Source organism: Oncorhynchus mykiss, chromosome 19, assembly GCF_057628025.1.
Source record: "Oncorhynchus mykiss isolate SJ-2025 chromosome 19, ASM5762802v1, whole genome shotgun sequence".
NCBI lineage: Eukaryota > Metazoa > Chordata > Actinopteri > Salmoniformes > Salmonidae > Oncorhynchus > Oncorhynchus mykiss.
The window spans coordinates 4,521,966-4,543,718 of NC_143040.1; the positions used below are offsets into that span (position 1 = coordinate 4,521,966).

The 21,753-nt window shown below is 42.8% G+C and overlaps 1 protein-coding gene and 7 non-coding genes across 8 annotated transcripts in view; 1 reads left to right on the plus strand and 7 right to left on the minus strand.

The window, feature by feature from the left end:
* Positions 1–1,092, plus strand: part of LOC118936842 (sodium-dependent phosphate transport protein 2B-like) — a 31,482-nt gene extending 30,390 nt beyond the window's left edge. The window contains exon 15 of the mRNA XM_090209899.1: positions 196–1,092. Coding sequence (XP_090066025.1) covers positions 196–552 — 357 coding nt within the window. The 3' untranslated portion in view covers positions 553–1,092. The remainder of the gene's footprint in view (positions 1–195) is intronic.
* Positions 1,093–6,676: 5,584 nt separating this feature from the next.
* On the minus strand, positions 6,677–6,840 carry LOC149974664 (U1 spliceosomal RNA). Its single transcript, XR_016489187.1, has one exon. It is a non-coding gene; the product is annotated as a U1 spliceosomal RNA (small nuclear RNA).
* Positions 6,841–8,828: 1,988 nt separating this feature from the next.
* On the minus strand, positions 8,829–8,992 carry LOC149974665 (U1 spliceosomal RNA). Its single transcript, XR_016489195.1, has one exon. It is a non-coding gene; the product is annotated as a U1 spliceosomal RNA (small nuclear RNA).
* Positions 8,993–11,180: 2,188 nt separating this feature from the next.
* On the minus strand, positions 11,181–11,344 carry LOC149974666 (U1 spliceosomal RNA). The gene has a single exon (XR_016489206.1). It is a non-coding gene; the product is annotated as a U1 spliceosomal RNA (small nuclear RNA).
* Positions 11,345–13,532: 2,188 nt separating this feature from the next.
* Positions 13,533–13,696, minus strand: LOC149974667 (U1 spliceosomal RNA). The gene has a single exon (XR_016489133.1). It is a non-coding gene; the product is annotated as a U1 spliceosomal RNA (small nuclear RNA).
* Positions 13,697–16,010: 2,314 nt separating this feature from the next.
* Positions 16,011–16,174, minus strand: LOC149974668 (U1 spliceosomal RNA). The gene has a single exon (XR_016489127.1). It is a non-coding gene; the product is annotated as a U1 spliceosomal RNA (small nuclear RNA).
* A 1,923-nt stretch (positions 16,175–18,097) lies between these two features.
* On the minus strand, positions 18,098–18,261 carry LOC149974669 (U1 spliceosomal RNA). The gene has a single exon (XR_016489139.1). It is a non-coding gene; the product is annotated as a U1 spliceosomal RNA (small nuclear RNA).
* A 1,935-nt stretch (positions 18,262–20,196) lies between these two features.
* Positions 20,197–20,360, minus strand: LOC149974670 (U1 spliceosomal RNA). Its single transcript, XR_016489142.1, has one exon. It is a non-coding gene; the product is annotated as a U1 spliceosomal RNA (small nuclear RNA).
* Positions 20,361–21,753: the final 1,393 nt, after the last annotated feature.

Sequence of the window (21,753 nt, forward strand, 5' to 3'; positions counted from 1 at the left end):
GTAAAACTGTTCTTCCTGCCTCTCTGGACCCACTCCTTAGAACCCTGGGACCGCGTGGTCGCTGTGGTAGCAGCCAAATAACCTGTAAAACTGTTCTTCCTGCCTCTCTGGACCCACTCCTTAGAACCCTGGGACCGCGTGGTCGCCGTGGTAGAAGCCAAATAACCTGTAAAACTGTTCTTCTTCTCTCGCCAGGTGCTGGTTGGTGTGGGCGTTCCCATAGCGGCCTTGTTGATCATCATCATTATAGTGAACGTGTTTCAGGCAAGGCTACCCAGCTGTCTCCCCGCGGTACTGCACTCCTGGGACTTCCTGCCTCTCTGGACCCACTCCTTAGAACCCTGGGACCGCGTGGTCGCCGTGGTAGCCGCCAAATGCTGCTGCTGCAAGTGTTGCCAGACCGGACCGGAGGAGGAGGAGGAGGAGGAGGAGGAGGAGAAAGGAGGAGGGCATTTCCTGGAGATGTACGACAACCCTGCCATGATGAACGGTGTTGACTGGGGGGAAAAGAGGGAGGACAAAGAGGATGTCTTGAAAGCAACGCAGCTTTGATGCGCCGCGACACTTCGTAACCGCATCGTATAGGCATTATAACCCTGTGATTATGGTCTTATGACTCTTCTATAACATGGTTATAAAGGTGCTATGTAGGGTTACAAAATTACAATAACTATTCCAAAATTCCCTGTTGTTTTCCCAGAAATCTTGGTTAGAGGATTCCCAGATTTCCTGGTTATTTCCTCGTAATTCCAGGAATCTTCTAAACAGGATTTCTGGGAGGGGAAAAAAACAGGACATTTGGGGGAAGTTACCGTAATTTTGCAACCCTAGTCCTATGTCATGCTTATGAGATGTTAAACGGTGTTATGTCATATTCCTAGATATCAGTCCGGAGCTACGACCTAGCAGCTCGTAAAAATGGTCGCATATGAACAACGTACTAATAATAATAATAATGGATTGGATTTATATCGCGCCTTCTCTCTACCAACTGAGGGATTCAAAGCGTTTTACATAGTAAAGGGTGAAACTCACCTCATCCACCACCAATGTGTGGGTGATGCACCGGCAGCCATTTTGTGCCAGAACGCATCATCACATCATTTCACCTCTCCACCGTGCTAGCTGATTGTGTGGTGAGCGTTCTGGCACAAAATGGCTGCCGATTAGGAATGAGGGGGATGATTAGGTGGCCATGGTGGAAATGGGTTCCAGGTTGTGAATTTAGCAGGGACAAACAGGACCTGTAACAGGGACAACAGGACCTGTCCTTAAGACAAACAGGACCTGTAACAGGGACAACAGGACCTGTCCTTAAGACAAACAGGACCTGTAACAGAGACAACAGGACCTGTAACAGGGACAAACAGGACCTGTAACAGGGACAACCGGGACAAACAGGATCTGTCCTTAAGACAAACAGGACCTGTAACAGGGACAACAGGACCTGTAACAGGGACAACAGGACCTGTAACAGGGACAAACAGGATCTGTAACAGGGACAAACAGGACCTGTAACAGGGACAAACAGGACCTGTAACAGGGACAACAGGACCTGTAACAGGGACAAACAGGATCTGTCCTTAAGACAAACAGGACCTGTAACAGGGACAACAGGACCTGTAACAGGGACAACAGGATCTGTCCTTAAGACAAACAGGACCTGTAACAGGGACAAACAGGACCTGTAAAAGGGACAACAGGACCTGTAACAGGGACAACAGGACCTGTCCTTAAGACAAACAGGACCTGTAACAGGGACAAACAGGACCTGTCCTTAAGACAAACAGGACCTGTAACAGGGACAAACAGGATCTGTAACAGGGACAAACAGGACCTGTAACAGGGACAAACAGGACCTGTAACAGGGACAACAGGACCTGTAACAGGGACAAACAGGATCTGTCCTTAAGACAAACAGGACCTGTAGCAGGGACAACAGGACCTGTAACAGGGACAACAGGATCTGTCCTTAAGACAAACAGGACCTGTAACAGGGACAACAGGACCTGTCCTTAAGACAAACAGGACCTGTAACAGGGACAAACAGGACCTGTAACAGGGACAACAGGATCTGTCCTTAAGACAAACAGGACCTGTAACAGGGACAAACAGGACCTGTAACAGGGACAACAGGACCTGTAACAGGGACAACAGGACCTGTCCTTAAGACAAACAGGACCTGTAACAGAGACAACAGGACCTGTAACAGGGACAAACAGGACCTGTAACAGGGACAACCGGGACAAACAGGATCTGTCCTTAAGACAAACAGGACCTGTAACAGGGACAAAAGGACCTGTCCTTAAGACAAACAGGACCTGTAACAGGGACAAACAGGACCTGTCCTTAAGACAAACAGGACTTGTAACAGAGACAACAGGACCTATAACAGGGACAAACAGGACCTGTAACAGAGACAACAGGACCTGTAACAGGGACAAACAGGACCTGTAACGGGGACAACAGGATCTGTAACAGGGACAACAGGACCTGTCCTTAAGACAAACAGGACCTGTAACAGAGACAACAGGACCTGTAACAGAGACAACAGGACCTGTAACAGAGACAACAGGACCTATAATAGGGACAAACAGGATCTGTAACAGGGACAAACAGGATCTGTAACAGGGACAACAGGATCTGTCCTTAAGACAAACAGGACCTGTAACAGGGACAACAGGATCTGTCCTTAAGACAAACAGGACCTGTAACAGGGACAACAGGATCTGTCCTGAAGACAAACATGACCTGTAACAGGGACAACAGGATCTGTAACAGGGACTAACAGGACCTGTAACAGAGACAACAGGACCTGTAACAGAGACAACAGGACCTATAATAGGGACAAACAGGATCTGTAACAGGGACAAACAGGATCTGTAACAGGGACAACAGGATCTGTCCTTAAGACAAACAGGACCTGTAACAGGGACAACAGGATCTGTCCTTAAGACAAACAGGACCTGTAACAGGGACAAACAGGACCTGTCCTTAAGACAAACAGAATCTGTCCTTAAGACAAACAGGACCTGTAACAGGGACAACAGGACCTGTCCTTAAGACAAACAGGATCTGTCCTTAAGACAAACAGGACCTGTAACAGGGACAACCGGGACCTGTAACAAGGACAACAGGGACCTGTAACAGGGACAACAGGACCTGTCCTTAAGACAAACAGGATCTGTCCTTAAGACAAACAGGACCTGTAACAGGGACAACCGGGACCTGTAACAGGGACAACCGGGACCTGTAACAAGGACAACAGGACCTGTAACAGGGACAACAGGACCTGTCCTTAAGACAAACAGGATCTGTCCTTAAGACAAACAGGACCTGTAACAGGGACAACCGGGACCTGTAACAAGGACAACAGGGACCTGTAACAGGGACAACAGGACCTGTCCTTAAGACAAACAGGATCTGTCCTTAAGACAAACAGGACCTGTAACAGGGACAAACAGGATATGTCCTTAAGACAAACAGGACCTGTAACAGGGACAAACAGGGACCTGTAACAGGGACAAACAGGATCTGTCCTTAAGACAAACAGGACCTGTAACAGGGACAACAGGACCTGTCCTTAAGACAAACAGGACCTGTAACAGGGACAAACAGGACCTGTCCTTAAGACAAACAGGATCTGTCCTTAAGACAAACAGGATCTGTCCTTAAGACAAACAGGATCTGTCCTTAAGACAAACAGGATCTGTCCTTAAGACAAACAGGATCTGTCCTTAAGACAAACAGGATCTGTCCTTAAGACAAACAGGATCTGTCCTTAAGACAAACAGGATCTGTCCTTAAGACAAACAGGATCTGTCCTTAAGACAAACAGGACCTGTAACAGGGACAAACAGGATCTGTCCTTAAGACAAACAGGATCTGTAACAGGGACAAACAGGATCTGTCCTTAAGACAAACAGGATCTGTCCTTAAGACAAACAGGATCTGTCCTTAAGACAAACAGGATCTGTCCTTAAGACAAACCACTCATCATTTTGCTACTTTCATCAGTAGATTTATTCCTTGACTTTTATGAAAATACACATCTGTATAATGAATGTATTAATATTGTGTATTCAGACTATTGTGATGATCGCAACACATCGTTTTAAGGTGTTATCATGATGTAAGTTATTTAAATTAAATATGGTAATTATGCACCCAAGGAGTGGTTGACTGACTGTGATGAATGTACACATCTTTTAGTCATTTATTGTTGAACAGTGCGATTATCTAAGTGTGTTGATGATGTGGGATGATAATATGACACAAAATAAATGGAAATTAATTTGAACAGAAGATATATTTATACATGTTTTACAAGATTATTCATTCATACGAATTGACAAAGCTCTCTGTCTCTCTCTCTCTCTCTCTGCTATCACTCACTCACTCACTCACTCACTCACTCACTCACTCACTCACTCACTCACTCACTCATACATGCATCGAATACAACAGGACCTTACAGGTAGAGAGAGACCTGCACCGAATACAACACCTGTTGTGAGTGAGTGAGTGAGTGAGTGAGTGAGTGAGTGAATGACTGAGTGAGTGAGTAGAATAGAATGCCCACTCAGATCACACCCTGACCAAACAAAACATAGAAACATACAAAGCATACTATGGTCAGGGTGTGACAGGTAAAATATAGGCTATATTTAGAATGTTGTTTGTGAGTTCCACTGGTTGCCCTTTTGTCATGGCAACGGGCCAAACATCTTGTTGCTGTGACGACACACTTCGCCTAACAGATAAGGGATTTATCAATGTTCTATTTGTTTTCAAATTCTTTGTGAGTCTGTCATATGTGTCTCTAATGTGGACATACATTTGGCAGGAGGTATGGAAGTGAAGCTCAGTTACCACCTCATTTTGTGGGCAGTGAGCACATTGCTTGTCTTCTCTTGAGAGCCATGTCTGCCCCCTCTCTCTCTGTATCCCCCCCCTCCCTCTCTCTCTCTACCTCTCTCGCTCTCTGTATCCCCCCTCTCTCTCTCTCTCTCTCTCTCTCTCTCTCTCTGTCTCTCTCTGTGTCTCTCTCTGTGTCTCTCTTTCTGTCTCTCTCTCTCTCTCTCTCTCTACCCACCCCCTCTCTCTCTCTCTGTACCCCCCCTCTATCTCTCTCTCTCTCTCTGTACCCCCCTCCTCTCTCTCTCTCTCTCTCTCTCTCTCTCTCTCTCTCTCTCTCTCTCTCTGTACCCCCCTCCTCTCTCGATCTCTCTCGATCTCTCTCTCTCTCTCTGTATCCCCCCTCCCCTCCTCTCTCTGTTATCTGTCCGTTCTATCTGTCTATCAGAGACACGTGGTGTTTAGGAGGTTTATGGCCGACTAAATGTGCCCCTCTTCTGGCTCCGGGTCCCACTATCAGTCCATTTATGACACACAGTGGGAGGGAGAGAGAGAGAGAGAGAGAGAGAGAGAGAGAGAGAGAGAGAGAGAGAGAGAGAGAGAGAGAGAGAGACAGAGAGAGAGAGAAAGAGACAGAGAGAAAGAGAGAGGCAGAGAGAGAGAGAGAGAGAGGGAGAGAGAGGGAAAGAGATAGAGAGGGAGAGAGACAGAGAGAGAGAGAGAGAGAGAGAGAGAGAGAGAGAGAGTGAGAGAGAAAGAGAGAGAGAGAGAGACAGAGAAAGAGACAGAGAAGCAGAGAGAGGCAGAGAGAGAGAGAGAGAGAGAGAGAGAAAAACAGGAGCATGAAAGAGAGAGAGAGAGAGAGAGAGAGAGCAGATAGATAGCAGAGAGAGAGAGAAAAAAACAGGAGCATGAAAGAAATAGAGAGCGAGCAAGGAGAGAGACAGAGAGGGGGGAAGGAAGGAGGGATAGGGAGCGAGAGAGCAAAGAGAGAGATAGAGAGGGAGGGAGGGAGAGAGATACATTTATCTGGACACACACACGCAGAGAAAGACAGACAGGGGAATTCACATAGGCAGCACGGTCCTGAGGTGTGTTGATCACCTGCTATCACCTGAGACCTGCAGGTGGAACTAAGAAATATAATGGGAAACAATGGGGAGACTATATGGCGTAACACACAGTGCCACTGGCCCCAATAACATGTCCTTGACTTGATTATTTTACAGCAGTCCTTAGGTGATCATATTAATAATTATCTGACCAATACAAAAACTGTTATAAACCTTATTTAAACTGTTATAAACCTTATTTAGACTGTTATAAACCTTATTTAGACTGTTATAAACCTTATTTAGACTGTAATAAACCTTATTTAGACTGTTATAAAGCTTATTTAGACTGTAATAAACCTTATTTAGACTGTTATAAACCTTATTTAGACTGTTATAAACCTTATTTAGACTGTTATAAACCTTATTTAGACTGTTATACAGCTTCTGTTTTGTTTATGTGTTTAACTCATTCTTATAATCAGCTGATGTACGAAGGGCTTTATAAATACATTTGATTTTATACATGTGTTATCCGGTTACACAGCTGGTGACCAACGCAAAATAATAGATTTGTTATATTTTACAGCGTGATAGTTGTAATATAGTGGTATTCATTTATAATACTCGATTTTATTCCATTCTATTATATTCCATACCATTCTAATTGTTGCAGTACAGTTCCATAGTTTGATCCAAGACAGAGGTTATGGCTTCCCTCGGTCACACCTGACATTTCAAAGTGAGATTATTTTTAACATTAAGATCAGGGGAGAGCGCGAACGCAGTCCCCCACTACCAGAAATTATGCAATCGAGATTTCCACATTTGAGAAATTCGCAGGGGTCAGCACAGCCGGAGTGCAATGGCTGAGCCTCGCCCTGGGTGAACCGCCTTCGTGATCACGGTGTCTCCCTTGCCAGGTAAGTATGAGTTGTACACGTTGGTAGAGGAGTACTCCTTCCAGGACAAAAGTGTTTGACTCACGGTTACCACTTCTACTACTGATAATACCACATCATATTGAACAGGGTTTAATGACGTTTACGAATACAGTTGCGGACAAGGCGAAGAAAAAAGCAATACATTTTGTTTTACTATATTATATCACGGACCGACTATTTACCCATCAAGCAACACGGTAGAAATTCTAAATACATTGCATTTTTGGTCTAAATGTTGGTCTGGTAACACACAAGTAGGCGATGTACCAAAATGCTGAAATCACATTCGTGCACACAGCCAACCGAAAGACACCATTTATTTCTGGTGTTTTGTAGCGTTCCAGACGTTGTAGGAATAGTTTCATCACGCTTGTTTTCTGCTCTCAGTAAAATATGATTCCACCATCGACCACAGGGTGGCATACGACCCACAGATACGGAGGAGAAACAGTAGCCTACTACTTCATCAACAAGACACGGTAGTAGCTACAATGGGTGGTTTTTAATTAATTGTTTTATTTCACCAGGTAGGCTAGTTGGGAACAAGTTCTCATTTACAAACTGCGACCTGGCCAAGATAAAGCACAGCAGTGCGACAAAAACAACAACACAGAGTTACACGTAAACAAACGTAGTCAATAACACAGTAGAACATGAAAATAGAAAGATCTATGTACAGTGACATGGCCATACTCGTATTTGTAATTGTATCTGTAAATTGACAGGATGATACTCGCGATCAGGGTTAAACTGAAGTGTTTTAATATGCCTAAATACATTTTTGGCAGAATACCTCACTACACATTCTCACTGCAAAAAAAAAACCTGCAGAAATGTCTGTGGAATGGATCTGCATCTTGGAACAACAGAATCCATCTTATTGACTGATTTCATCAGGAAATAAGTGGACCAGGGACATGTCTGTGGCATGGTAATGGTTGACCAGGGAAATGTTTGTGGCATTGTAGACCAGGGACATGTCCGTGGAATGGTAATGGTTGACCAGGGAAATGTCTGTTGTCAAGGTAATGGTTGACCAGGGCAATGACTGTGGCATGGTAATGGTTGACCAGGGAAATGTCTGTTGTCATGGTAATGGTTGACCGTGAAATGACTGTGGAATGGTAATGGTTGACCAGGGAAATGTCTGTTGTCATGGTAATGGTTGACCAGGGAAATGTCTGTGGAATGGTAATGTTTAACCAGGGAAATGTCTGTTGTCAAGGTAATGGTTGACCAGGGCAATGACTGTGGCATGGTTATGGTTGACCAGGGAAATGTCTGTTGTCATGGTAATGGTTGACCGTGAAATGACTGTGGAATGGTAATGGTTGACCAGGGAAATGTCTGTTGTCATGGTAATGGTTGACCAGGGAAATGTCTGTTTTCATGGTAATGGTTGACCAGGGAAATGTCTGTTGTCATGGTAATAGTTGATGAGGGAAATGTCTGTTGTCATGGTAATGTTTGACCAGGGACATGACTGTGGCATGGTAATGGTTGACCAGGGAAATGTCTGTTGTCATGGTAATGGTTGACCAGGGAAATGTCTGTTTTCATGGTAATAGTTGACCAGGGAAATTTCTGTGGCATTGTAATGGTTGACATGTACTGTGGTCTTAAATTACAAACTCTCCTATAAATTATTTAATATTCTAGCAAATGAAAGACCTCAATCCAGATTACATCATGAGGGCACAAAATGATCCATTCACAAGTAGGCCTTTGCCTTGACATTATCAGGACATGACAGGCATAATCACCAGTGCTACAATAACATATCACACACATCCGGGTTATCAGAAGACAAAATGTATCTCTGAGGCCTTAGTTGACTCATAAACAGACCCTACATTCTATAGCCATTCATCTGATAAGAACATGCAAATGTTGACAAATGTCCTTCTCAACACGAAGCGAGTTAAAACACATCGAATTAATAAATATGTCCCTAAATTATTTTTAACATCAAGATCAGGGGAGAGCGCGAACGCAGTCCCCCACTACCAGAAATTATGCAATCGAGATTTCCACATTTGAGAAATTCGCAGGGGTCAGCACAGCCGGAGTGCAATGGCTGAGCCTCGCCCTGGGTGAACCGCCTTCGTGATCACGGTGTCTCCCTTGCCAGGTAAGTATGAGTTGTACACGTTGGTAGAGGAGTACTCCTTCCAGGACAAAAGTGTTTGACTCACGGTTACCACTTCTACTACTGATAATACCACATCATATTGAACAGGGTTTAATGACGTTTACGAATACAGTTGCGGACAAGGCGAAGAAAAAAGCAATACATTTTGTTTTACTATATTATATCACGGACCGACTATTTACCCATCAAGCAACACGGTAGAAATTCTAAATACATTGCATTTTTGGTCTAAATGTTGGTCTGGTAACACACAAGTAGGCGATGTACCAAAATGCTGAAATCACATTCGTGCACACAGCCAACCGAAAGACACCATTTATTTCTGGTGTTTTGTAGCGTTCCAGACGTTGTAGGAATAGTTTCATCACGCTTGTTTTCTGCTCTCAGTAAAATATGATTCCACCATCGACCACAGGGTGGCATACGACCCACAGATACGGAGGAGAAACAGTAGCCTACTACTTCATCAACAAGACACGGTAGTAGCTACAATGGGTGGTTTTTAATTAATTGTTTTATTTCACCAGGTAGGCTAGTTGGGAACAAGTTCTCATTTACAAACTGCGACCTGGCCAAGATAAAGCACAGCAGTGCGACAAAAACAACAACACAGAGTTACACGTAAACAAACGTAGTCAATAACACAGTAGAACATGAAAATAGAAAGATCTATGTACAGTGACATGGCCATACTCGTATTTGTAATTGTATCTGTAAATTGACAGGATGATACTCGCGATCAGGGTTAAACTGAAGTGTTTTAATATGCCTAAATACATTTTTGGCAGAATACCTCACTACACATTCTCACTGCAAAAAAAAAACCTGCAGAAATGTCTGTGGAATGGATCTGCATCTTGGAACAACAGAATCCATCTTATTGACTGATTTCATCAGGAAATAAGTGGACCAGGGACATGTCTGTGGCATGGTAATGGTTGACCAGGGAAATGTTTGTGGCATTGTAGACCAGGGACATGTCCGTGGAATGGTAATGGTTGACCAGGGAAATGTCTGTTGTCAAGGTAATGGTTGACCAGGGCAATGACTGTGGCATGGTAATGGTTGACCAGGGAAATGTCTGTTGTCATGGTAATGGTTGACCGTGAAATGACTGTGGAATGGTAATGGTTGACCAGGGAAATGTCTGTTGTCATGGTAATGGTTGACCAGGGAAATGTCTGTGGAATGGTAATGTTTAACCAGGGAAATGTCTGTTGTCAAGGTAATGGTTGACCAGGGCAATGACTGTGGCATGGTTATGGTTGACCAGGGAAATGTCTGTTGTCATGGTAATGGTTGACCGTGAAATGACTGTGGAATGGTAATGGTTGACCAGGGAAATGTCTGTTGTCATGGTAATGGTTGACCAGGGAAATGTCTGTGGAATGGTAATGTTTAACCAGGGAAATGTCTGTTGTCAAGGTAATGGTTGACCAGGGCAATGACTGTGGCATGGTTATGGTTGACCAGGGAAATGTCTGTTGTCATGGTAATGGTTGACCGTGAAATGACTGTGGAATGGTAATGGTTGACCAGGGAAATGTCTGTTGTCATGGTAATGGTTGACCAGGGAAATGTCTGTTTTCATGGTAATGGTTGACCAGGGAAATGTCTGTTGTCATGGTAATAGTTGATGAGGGAAATGTCTGTTGTCATGGTAATGTTTGACCAGGGACATGACTGTGGCATGGTAATGGTTGACCAGGGAAATGTCTGTTGTCATGGTAATGGTTGACCAGGGAAATGTCTGTTTTCATGGTAATAGTTGACCAGGGAAATTTCTGTGGCATTGTAATGGTTGACATGTACTGTGGTCTTAAATTACAAACTCTCCTATAAATTATTTAATATTCTAGCAAATGAAAGACCTCAATCCAGATTACATCATGAGGGCACAAAATGATCCATTCACAAGTAGGCCTTTGCCTTGACATTATCAGGACATGACAGGCATAATCACCAGTGCTACAATAACATATCACACACATCCGGGTTATCAGAAGACAAAATGTATCTCTGAGGCCTTAGTTGACTCATAAACAGACCCTACATTCTATAGCCATTCATCTGATAAGAACATGCAAATGTTGACAAATGTCCTTCTCAACACGAAGCGAGTTAAAACACATCGAATTAATAAATATGTCCCTAAATTATTTTTAACATCAAGATCAGGGGAGAGCGCGAACGCAGTCCCCCACTACCAGAAATTATGCAATCGAGATTTCCACATTTGAGAAATTCGCAGGGGTCAGCACAGCCGGAGTGCAATGGCTGAGCCTCGCCCTGGGTGAACCGCCTTCGTGATCACGGTGTCTCCCTTGCCAGGTAAGTATGAGTTGTACACGTTGGTAGAGGAGTACTCCTTCCAGGACAAAAGTGTTTGACTCACGGTTACCACTTCTACTACTGATAATACCACATCATATTGAACAGGGTTTAATGACGTTTACGAATACAGTTGCGGACAAGGCGAAGAAAAAAGCAATACATTTTGTTTTACTATATTATATCACGGACCGACTATTTACCCATCAAGCAACACGGTAGAAATTCTAAATACATTGCATTTTTGGTCTAAATGTTGGTCTGGTAACACACAAGTAGGCGATGTACCAAAATGCTGAAATCACATTCGTGCACACAGCCAACCGAAAGACACCATTTATTTCTGGTGTTTTGTAGCGTTCCAGACGTTGTAGGAATAGTTTCATCACGCTTGTTTTCTGCTCTCAGTAAAATATGATTCCACCATCGACCACAGGGTGGCATACGACCCACAGATACGGAGGAGAAACAGTAGCCTACTACTTCATCAACAAGACACGGTAGTAGCTACAATGGGTGGTTTTTAATTAATTGTTTTATTTCACCAGGTAGGCTAGTTGGGAACAAGTTCTCATTTACAAACTGCGACCTGGCCAAGATAAAGCACAGCAGTGCGACAAAAACAACAACACAGAGTTACACGTAAACAAACGTAGTCAATAACACAGTAGAACATGAAAATAGAAAGATCTATGTACAGTGACATGGCCATACTCGTATTTGTAATTGTATCTGTAAATTGACAGGATGATACTCGCGATCAGGGTTAAACTGAAGTGTTTTAATATGCCTAAATACATTTTTGGCAGAATACCTCACTACACATTCTCACTGCAAAAAAAAAACCTGCAGAAATGTCTGTGGAATGGATCTGCATCTTGGAACAACAGAATCCATCTTATTGACTGATTTCATCAGGAAATAAGTGGACCAGGGACATGTCTGTGGCATGGTAATGGTTGACCAGGGAAATGTTTGTGGCATTGTAGACCAGGGACATGTCCGTGGAATGGTAATGGTTGACCAGGGAAATGTCTGTTGTCAAGGTAATGGTTGACCAGGGCAATGACTGTGGCATGGTAATGGTTGACCAGGGAAATGTCTGTTGTCATGGTAATGGTTGACCGTGAAATGACTGTGGAATGGTAATGGTTGACCAGGGAAATGTCTGTTGTCATGGTAATGGTTGACCAGGGAAATGTCTGTGGAATGGTAATGTTTAACCAGGGAAATGTCTGTTGTCAAGGTAATGGTTGACCAGGGCAATGACTGTGGCATGGTTATGGTTGACCAGGGAAATGTCTGTTGTCATGGTAATGGTTGACCGTGAAATGACTGTGGAATGGTAATGGTTGACCAGGGAAATGTCTGTTGTCATGGTAATGGTTGACCAGGGAAATGTCTGTGGAATGGTAATGTTTAACCAGGGAAATGTCTGTTGTCAAGGTAATGGTTGACCAGGGCAATGACTGTGGCATGGTTATGGTTGACCAGGGAAATGTCTGTTGTCATGGTAATGGTTGACCGTGAAATGACTGTGGAATGGTAATGGTTGACCAGGGAAATGTCTGTTGTCATGGTAATGGTTGACCAGGGAAATGTCTGTTTTCATGGTAATGGTTGACCAGGGAAATGTCTGTTGTCATGGTAATAGTTGATGAGGGAAATGTCTGTTGTCATGGTAATGTTTGACCAGGGACATGACTGTGGCATGGTAATGGTTGACCAGGGAAATGTCTGTTGTCATGGTAATGGTTGACCAGGGAAATGTCTGTTTTCATGGTAATAGTTGACCAGGGAAATTTCTGTGGCATTGTAATGGTTGACATGTACTGTGGTCTTAAATTACAAACTCTCCTATAAATTATTTAATATTCTAGCAAATGAAAGACCTCAATCCAGATTACATCATGAGGGCACAAAATGATCCATTCACAAGTAGGCCTTTGCCTTGACATTATCAGGACATGACAGGCATAATCACCAGTGCTACAATAACATATCACACACATCCGGGTTATCAGAAGACAAAATGTATCTCTGAGGCCTTAGTTGACTCATAAACAGACCCTACATTCTATAGCCATTCATCTGATAAGAACATGCAAATGTTGACAAATGTCCTTCTCAACACGAAGCGAGTTAAAACACATCGAATTAATAAATATGTCCCTAAATTATTTTTAACATCAAGATCAGGGGAGAGCGCGAACGCAGTCCCCCACTACCAGAAATTATGCAATCGAGATTTCCACATTTGAGAAATTCGCAGGGGTCAGCACAGCCGGAGTGCAATGGCTGAGCCTCGCCCTGGGTGAACCGCCTTCGTGATCACGGTGTCTCCCTTGCCAGGTAAGTATGAGTTGTACACGTTGGTAGAGGAGTACTCCTTCCAGGACAAAAGTGTTTGACTCACGGTTACCACTTCTACTACTGATAATACCACATCATATTGAACAGGGTTTAATGACGTTTACGAATACAGTTGCGGACAAGGCGAAGAAAAAAGCAATACATTTTGTTTTACTATATTATATCACGGACCGACTATTTACCCATCAAGCAACACGGTAGAAATTCTAAATACATTGCATTTTTGGTCTAAATGTTGGTCTGGTAACACACAAGTAGGCGATGTACCAAAATGCTGAAATCACATTCGTGCACACAGCCAACCGAAAGACACCATTTATTTCTGGTGTTTTGTAGCGTTCCAGACGTTGTAGGAATAGTTTCATCACGCTTGTTTTCTGCTCTCAGTAAAATATGATTCCACCATCGACCACAGGGTGGCATACGACCCACAGATACGGAGGAGAAACAGTAGCCTACTACTTCATCAACAAGACACGGTAGTAGCTACAATGGGTGGTTTTTAATTAATTGTTTTATTTCACCAGGTAGGCTAGTTGGGAACAAGTTCTCATTTACAAACTGCGACCTGGCCAAGATAAAGCACAGCAGTGCGACAAAAACAACAACACAGAGTTACACGTAAACAAACGTACTCATTTACAAACTGCGACCTGGCCAAGATAACCTGGCCAAGACACGTAAACAAACGTACTCATTTACAAACTGCGACCTGGCCAAGATAAAGCACAGCAGTGCGACAAAAACAACAACACAGAGTTACACGTAAACAAACGTAGTCAATAACACAGTAGAACATGAAAATAGAAAGATCTATGTACAGTGACATGGCCATACTCGTATTTGTAATTGTATCTGTAAATTGACAGGATGATACTCGCGATCAGGGTTAAACTGAAGTGTTTTAATATGCCTAAATACATTTTTGGCAGAATACCTCACTACACATTCTCACTGCAAAAAAAAAACCTGCAGAAATGTCTGTGGAATGGATCTGCATCTTGGAACAACAGAATCCATCTTATTGACTGATTTCATCAGGAAATAAGTGGACCAGGGACATGTCTGTGGCATGGTAATGGTTGACCAGGGAAATGTTTGTGGCATTGTAGACCAGGGACATGTCCGTGGAATGGTAATGGTTGACCAGGGAAATGTCTGTTGTCAAGGTAATGGTTGACCAGGGCAATGACTGTTGTCATGGTAATGGTTGACCGTGAAATGACTGTGGAATGGTAATGGTTGACCAGGGAAATGTCTGTTGTCATGGTAATGGTTGACCAGGGAAATGTCTGTGGAATGGTAATGTTTAACCAGGGAAATGTCTGTTGTCAAGGTAATGGTTGACCAGGGCAATGACTGTGGCATGGTAATGGTTGACCAGGGAAATGTCTGTTGTCATGGTAATGGTTGACCAGGGAAATGTCTGTTTTCATGGTAATGGTTGACCAGGGAAATGTCTGTTGTCATGGTAATGGTTGACCGTGAAATGACTGTGGAATGGTAATGGTTGACCAGGGAAATGTCTGTTGTCATGGTAATGGTTGACCAGGGAAATGTCTGTGGAATGGTAATGTTTAACCAGGGAAATGTCTGTTGTCAAGGTAATGGTTGACCAGGGCAATGACTGTGGCATGGTAATGGTTGACCAGGGAAATGTCTGTTGTCATGGTAATGGTTGACCAGGGAAATGTCTGTTTTCATGGTAATGGTTGACCAGGGAAATGTCTGTTGTCATGGTAATAGTTGACGAGGGAAATGTCTGTTGTCATGGTAATGTTTGACCAGGGACATGACTGTGGCATGGTAATGGTTGACCAGGGAAATGTCTGTTGTCATGGTAATGGTTGACCAGGGAAATGTCTGTTTTCATGGTAATAGTTGACCAGGGAAATTTCTGTGGCATTGTAATGGTTGACATGTACTGTGGTCTTAAATTACAAACTCTCCTATAAATTATTTAATATTCTAGCAAATGAAAGACCTCAATCCAGATTACATCATGAGGGCACAAAATGATCCATTCACAAGTAGGCCTTTGCCTTGACATTATCAGGACATGACAGGCATAATCACCAGTGCTACAATAACATATCACACACATCCGGGTTATCAGAAGACAAAATGTATCTCTGAGGCCTTAGTTGACTCATAAACAGACCCTACATTCTATAGCCATTCATCTGATAAGAACATGCAAATGTTGACAAATGTCCTTCTCAACACGAAACTCAATAGAAGAGCGAGTTAAAACACATTGAATTAATAAATATGTCCCTAAATTATTTTTAACATCAAGATCAGGGGAGAGCGCGAACGCAGTCCCCCACTACCAGAAATTATGCAATCGAGATTTCCACATTTGAGAAATTCGCAGGGGTCAGCACAGCCGGAGTGCAATGGCTGAGCCTCACCCTGGGTGAACCGCCTTCGTGATCACGGTGTCTCCCTTGCCAGGTAAGTATGAGTTGTACACGTTGGTAGAGGAGTACTCCTTCCAGGACAAAGGTGTTTGACTCACGGTTACCACTTCTACTACTGATAATACCACATCATATTGAACAGGGTTTAATGACGTTTACGAATACAGTTGCGGACAAGGCGAAGAAAAAAGCAATACATTTTGTTTTACTATATTATATCACGGACCGACTATTTTCCCATCAAGCAACACGGTAGAAATTCTAAATACATTGCATTTTTGGTCTAAATGTTGGTCTGGTAACACACAAGTAGGCGATGTACCAAAATGCTGAAATCACATTCGTGCACACAGCCAACCGAAAGACACCATTTATTTCTGGTGTTTTGTAGCGTTCCAGACGTTGTAGGAATAGTTTCATCACGCTTGTTTTCTGCTCTCAGTAAAATATGATTCCACCATCGACCACAGGGTGGCATACGACCCACAGATATGGAGGAGAAACAGTAGCCTACTACTTCATCAACAAGACACGGTAGTAGCTACAATGGGTGGTTTTTAATTAATTGTTTTATTTCACCAGGTAGGCTAGTTAGGAACAAGTTCTCATTTACAAACTGCGACCTGGCCAAGATAAAGCACAGCAGTGCGACAAAAACAACAACACAGAGTTACACGTAAACAAACGTAGTCAATAACACAGTAGAACATGAAAATAGAAAGATCTATGTACAGTGACATGGCCATACTCGTATTTGTAATTGTATCTGTAAATTGACAGGATGATACTCGCGATCAGGGTTAAACTGAAGTGTTTTAATATGCCTAAATACATTTTTGGCAGAATACCTCACTACACATTCTCACTGCAAAAAAAAAACCTGCAGAAATGTCTGTGGAATGGATCTGCATCTTGGAACAACAGAATCCATCTTATTGACTGATTTCATCAGGAAATAAGTGGACCAGGGACATGTCTGTGGCATGGTAATGGTTGACCAGGGAAATGTTTGTGGCATTGTAGACCAGGGACATGTCCGTGGAATGGTAATGGTTGACCAGGGAAATGTCTGTTGTCAAGGTAATGGTTGACCAGGGCAATGACTGTGGCATGGTAATGGTTGACCAGGGAAATGTCTGTTGTCATGGTAATGGTTGACCGTGAAATGACTGTGGAATGGTAATGGTTGACCAGGGAAATGTCTGTTGTCATGGTAATGGTTGACCAGGGAAATGTCTGTGGAATGGTAATGTTTAACCAGGGAAATGTCTGTTGTCAAGGTAATGGTTGACCAGGGCAATGACTGTGGCATGGTAATGGTTGACCAGGGAAATGTCTGTTGTCATGGTAATGGTTGACCAGGGAAATGTCTGTTTTCATGGTAATGGTTGACCAGGGAAATGTCTGTTGTCATGGTAATAGTTGACGAGGGAAATGTCTGTTGTCATGGTAATGTTTGACCAGGGACATGACTGTGGCATGGTAATGGTTGACCAGGGAAATGTCTGTTGTCATGGTAATGGTTGACCAGGGAAATGTCTGTTTTCATGGTAATAGTTGACCAGGGAAATTTCTGTGGCATTGTAATGGTTGACATGTACTGTGGTCTTAAATTACAAACTCTCCTATAAATTATTTAATATTCTAGCAAATGAAAGACCTCAATCCAGATTACATCATGAGGGCACAAAATGATCCATTCACAAGTAGGCCTTTGCCTTGACATTATCAGGACATGACAGGCATAATCACCAGTGCTACAATAACATATCACACACATCCGGGTTATCAGAAGACAAAATGTATCTCTGAGGCCTTAGTTGACTCATAAACAGACCCTACATTCTATAGCCATTCATCTGATAAGAACATGCAAATGTTGACAAATGTCCTTCTCAACACGAAGCGACTTAAAACACATCGAATTAATAAATATGTCCCTAAATTATTTTTTAACATCAAGATCAGGGGAGAGCGCGAACGCAGTCCCCCACTACTAGAAATTATGCAATCGAGATTTCCACATTTGAGAAATTCGCAGGGGTCAGCACAGCCGGAGTGCAATGGCTGAGCCTCGCCCTGGGTGAACCGCCTTCGTGATCACGGTGTCTCCCTTGCCAGGTAAGTATGAGTTGTACACGTTGGTAGAGGAGTACTCCTTCCAGGACAAAGGTGTTTGACTCACGGTTACCACTTCTACTACTGATAATACCACATCATATTGAACAGGGTTTAATGACGTTTACGAATACAGTTGCGGACAAGGCGAAGAAAAAAGCAATACATTTTGTTTTACTATATTATATCACGGACCGACTATTTTCCCATCAAGCAACACGGTAGAAATTCTAAATACATTGCATTTTTGGTCTAAATGTTGGTCTGGTAACACACAAGTAGGCGATGTACCAAAATGCTGAAATCACATTCGTGCACACAGCCAACCGAAAGACACCATTTATTTCTGGTGTTTTGTAGCGTTCCAGACGTTGTAGGAATAGTTTCATCACGCTTGTTTTCTGCTCTCAGTAAAATATGATTCCACCATCGACCACAGGGTGGCATACGACCCACAGATATGGAGGAGAAACAGTAGCCTACTACTTCATCAACAAGACACGGTAGTAGCTACAATGGGTGGTTTTTAATTAATTGTTTTATTTCACCAGGTAGGCTAGTTAGGAACAAGTTCTCATTTACAAACTGCGACCTGGCCAAGATAAAGCACAGCAGTGCGACAAAAACAACAACACAGAGTTACACGTAAACAAACGTAGTCAATAACACAGTAGAACATGAAAATAGAAAGATCTATGTACAGTGACATGGCCATACTCGTATTTGTAATTGTATCTGTAAATTGACAGGATGATACTCGCGATCAGGGTTAAACTGAAGTGTTTTAATATGCCTAAATACATTTTTGGCAGAATACCTCACTACACATTCTCATTGCAAAAAAAAAACCTGCAGAAATGTCTGTGGAATGGATCTGCATCTTGGAACAACAGAATCCATCTTATTGACTGATTTCATCAGGAAATAAGTGGACCAGGGACATGTCTGTGGCATGGTAATGGTTGACCAGGGAAATGTTTGTGGCATTGTAGACCAGGGACATGTCCGTGGAATGGTAATGGTTGACCAGGGAAATGTCTGTTGTCAAGGTAATGGTTGACCAGGGCAATGACTGTGGCATGGTAATGGTTGACCAGGGAAATGTCTGTTGTCATGGTAATGGTTGACCGTGAAATGACTGTGGAATGGTAATGGTTGACCAGGGAAATGTCTGTTGTCATGGTAATGGTTGACCAGGGAAATGTCTGTGGAATGGTAATGTTTAACCAGGGAAATGTCTGTTGTCAAGGTAATGGTTGACCAGGGCAATGACTGTGGCATGGTAATGGTTGACCAGGGAAATGTCTGTTGTCATGGTAATGGTTGACCAGGGAAATGTCTGTTTTCATGGTAATGGTTGACCAGGGAAATGTCTGTTGTCATGGTAATAGTTGACGAGGGAAATGTCTGTTGTCATGGTAATGTTTGACCAGGGACATGACTGTGGCATGGTAATGGTTGACCAGGGAAATGTCTGTTGTCATGGTAATGGTTGACCAGGGAAATGTCTGTTTTCATGGTAATAGTTGACCAGGGAAATTTCTGTGGCATTGTAATGGTTGACATGTACTGTGGTCTTAAATTACAAACTCTCCTATAAATTATTTAATATTCTAGCAAATGAAAGACCTCAATCCAGATTACATCATGAGGGCACAAAATGATCCATTCACAAGTAGGCCTTTGCCTTGACATTATCAGGACATGACAGGCATAATCACCAGTGCTACAATAACATATCACACACATCCGGGTTATCAGAAGACAAAATGTATCTCTGAGGCCTTAGTTGACTCATAAACAGACCCTACATTCTATAGCCATTCATCTGATAAGAACATGCAAATGTTGACAAATGTCCTTCTCAACACGAAACTCAATAGAAGAGCGAGTTAAAACACATTGAATTAATAAATATGTCCCTAAATTATTTTTAACATCAAGATCAGGGGAGAGCGCGAACGCAGTCCCCCACTACCAGAAATTATGCAATCGAGATTTCCACATTTGAGAAATTCGCAGGGGTCAGCACAGCCGGAGTGCAATGGCTGAGCCTCGCCCTGGGTGAACCGCCTTCGTGATCACGGTGTCTCCCTTGCCAGGTAAGTATGAGTTGTACACGTTGGTAGAGGAGTACTCCTTCCAGGACAAAGGTGTTTGACTCACGGTTACCACTTCTACTACTGATAATACCACATCATATTGAACAGGGTTTAATGACGTTTACGAATACAGTTGCGGACAAGGCGAAGAAAAAAGCAATACATTTTGTTTTACTATATTATATCACGGACCGACTATTTTCCCATCAAGCAACACGGTAGAAATTCTAAATACATTGCATTTTTGGTCTAAATGTTGGTCTGGTAACACACAAGTAGGCGATGTACCAAAATGCTGAAATCACATTCGTGCACACAGCCAACCGAAAGACACCATTTATTTCTGGTGTTTTGTAGCGTTCCAGACGTTGTAGGAATAGTTTCATCACGCTTGTTTTCTGCTCTCAGTAAAATATGATTCCACCATCGACCACAGGGTGGCATACGACCCACAGATATGGAGGAGAAACAGTAGCCTACTACTTCATCAACAAGACACGGTAGTAGCTACAATGGGTGGTTTTTAATTAATTGTTTTATTTCACCAGGTAGGCTAGTTAGGAACAAGTTCTCATTTACAAACTGCGACCTGGCCAAGATAAAGCACAGCAGTGCGACAAAAACAACAACACAGAGTTACACGTAAACAAACGTAGTCAATAACACAGTAGAACATGAAAATAGAAAGATCTATGTACAGTGACATGGCCATACTCGTATTTGTAATTGTATCTGTAAATTGACAGGATGATACTCGCGATCAGGGTTAAACTGAAGTGTTTTAATATGCCTAAATACATTTTTGGCAGAATACCTCACTACACATTCTCACTGCAAAAAAAAAACCTGCAGAAATGTCTGTGGAATGGATCTGCATCTTGGAACAACAGAATCCATCTTATTGACTGATTTCATCAGGAAATAAGTGGACCAGGGACATGTCTGTGGCATGGTAATGGTTGACCAGGGAAATGTTTGTGGCATTGTAGACCAGGGACATGTCCGTGGAATGGTAATGGTTGACCAGGGAAATGTCTGTTGTCAAGGTAATGGTTGACCAGGGCAATGACTGTGGCATGGTAATGGTTGACCAGGGAAATGTCTGTTGTCATGGTAATGGTTGACCGTGAAATGACTGTGGAATGGTAATGGTTGACCAGGGAAATGTCTGTTGTCATGGTAATGGTTGACCAGGGAAATGTCTGTGGAATGGTAATGTTTAACCAGGGAAATGTCTGTTGTCAAGGTAATGGTTGACCAGGGCAATGACTGTGGCATGGTAATGGTTGACCAGGGAAATGTCTGTTGTCATGGTAATAGTTGACGAGGGAAATGTCTGTTGTCATGGTAATGTTTGACCAGGGACATGACTGTGGCATGGTAATGGTTGACCAGGGAAAT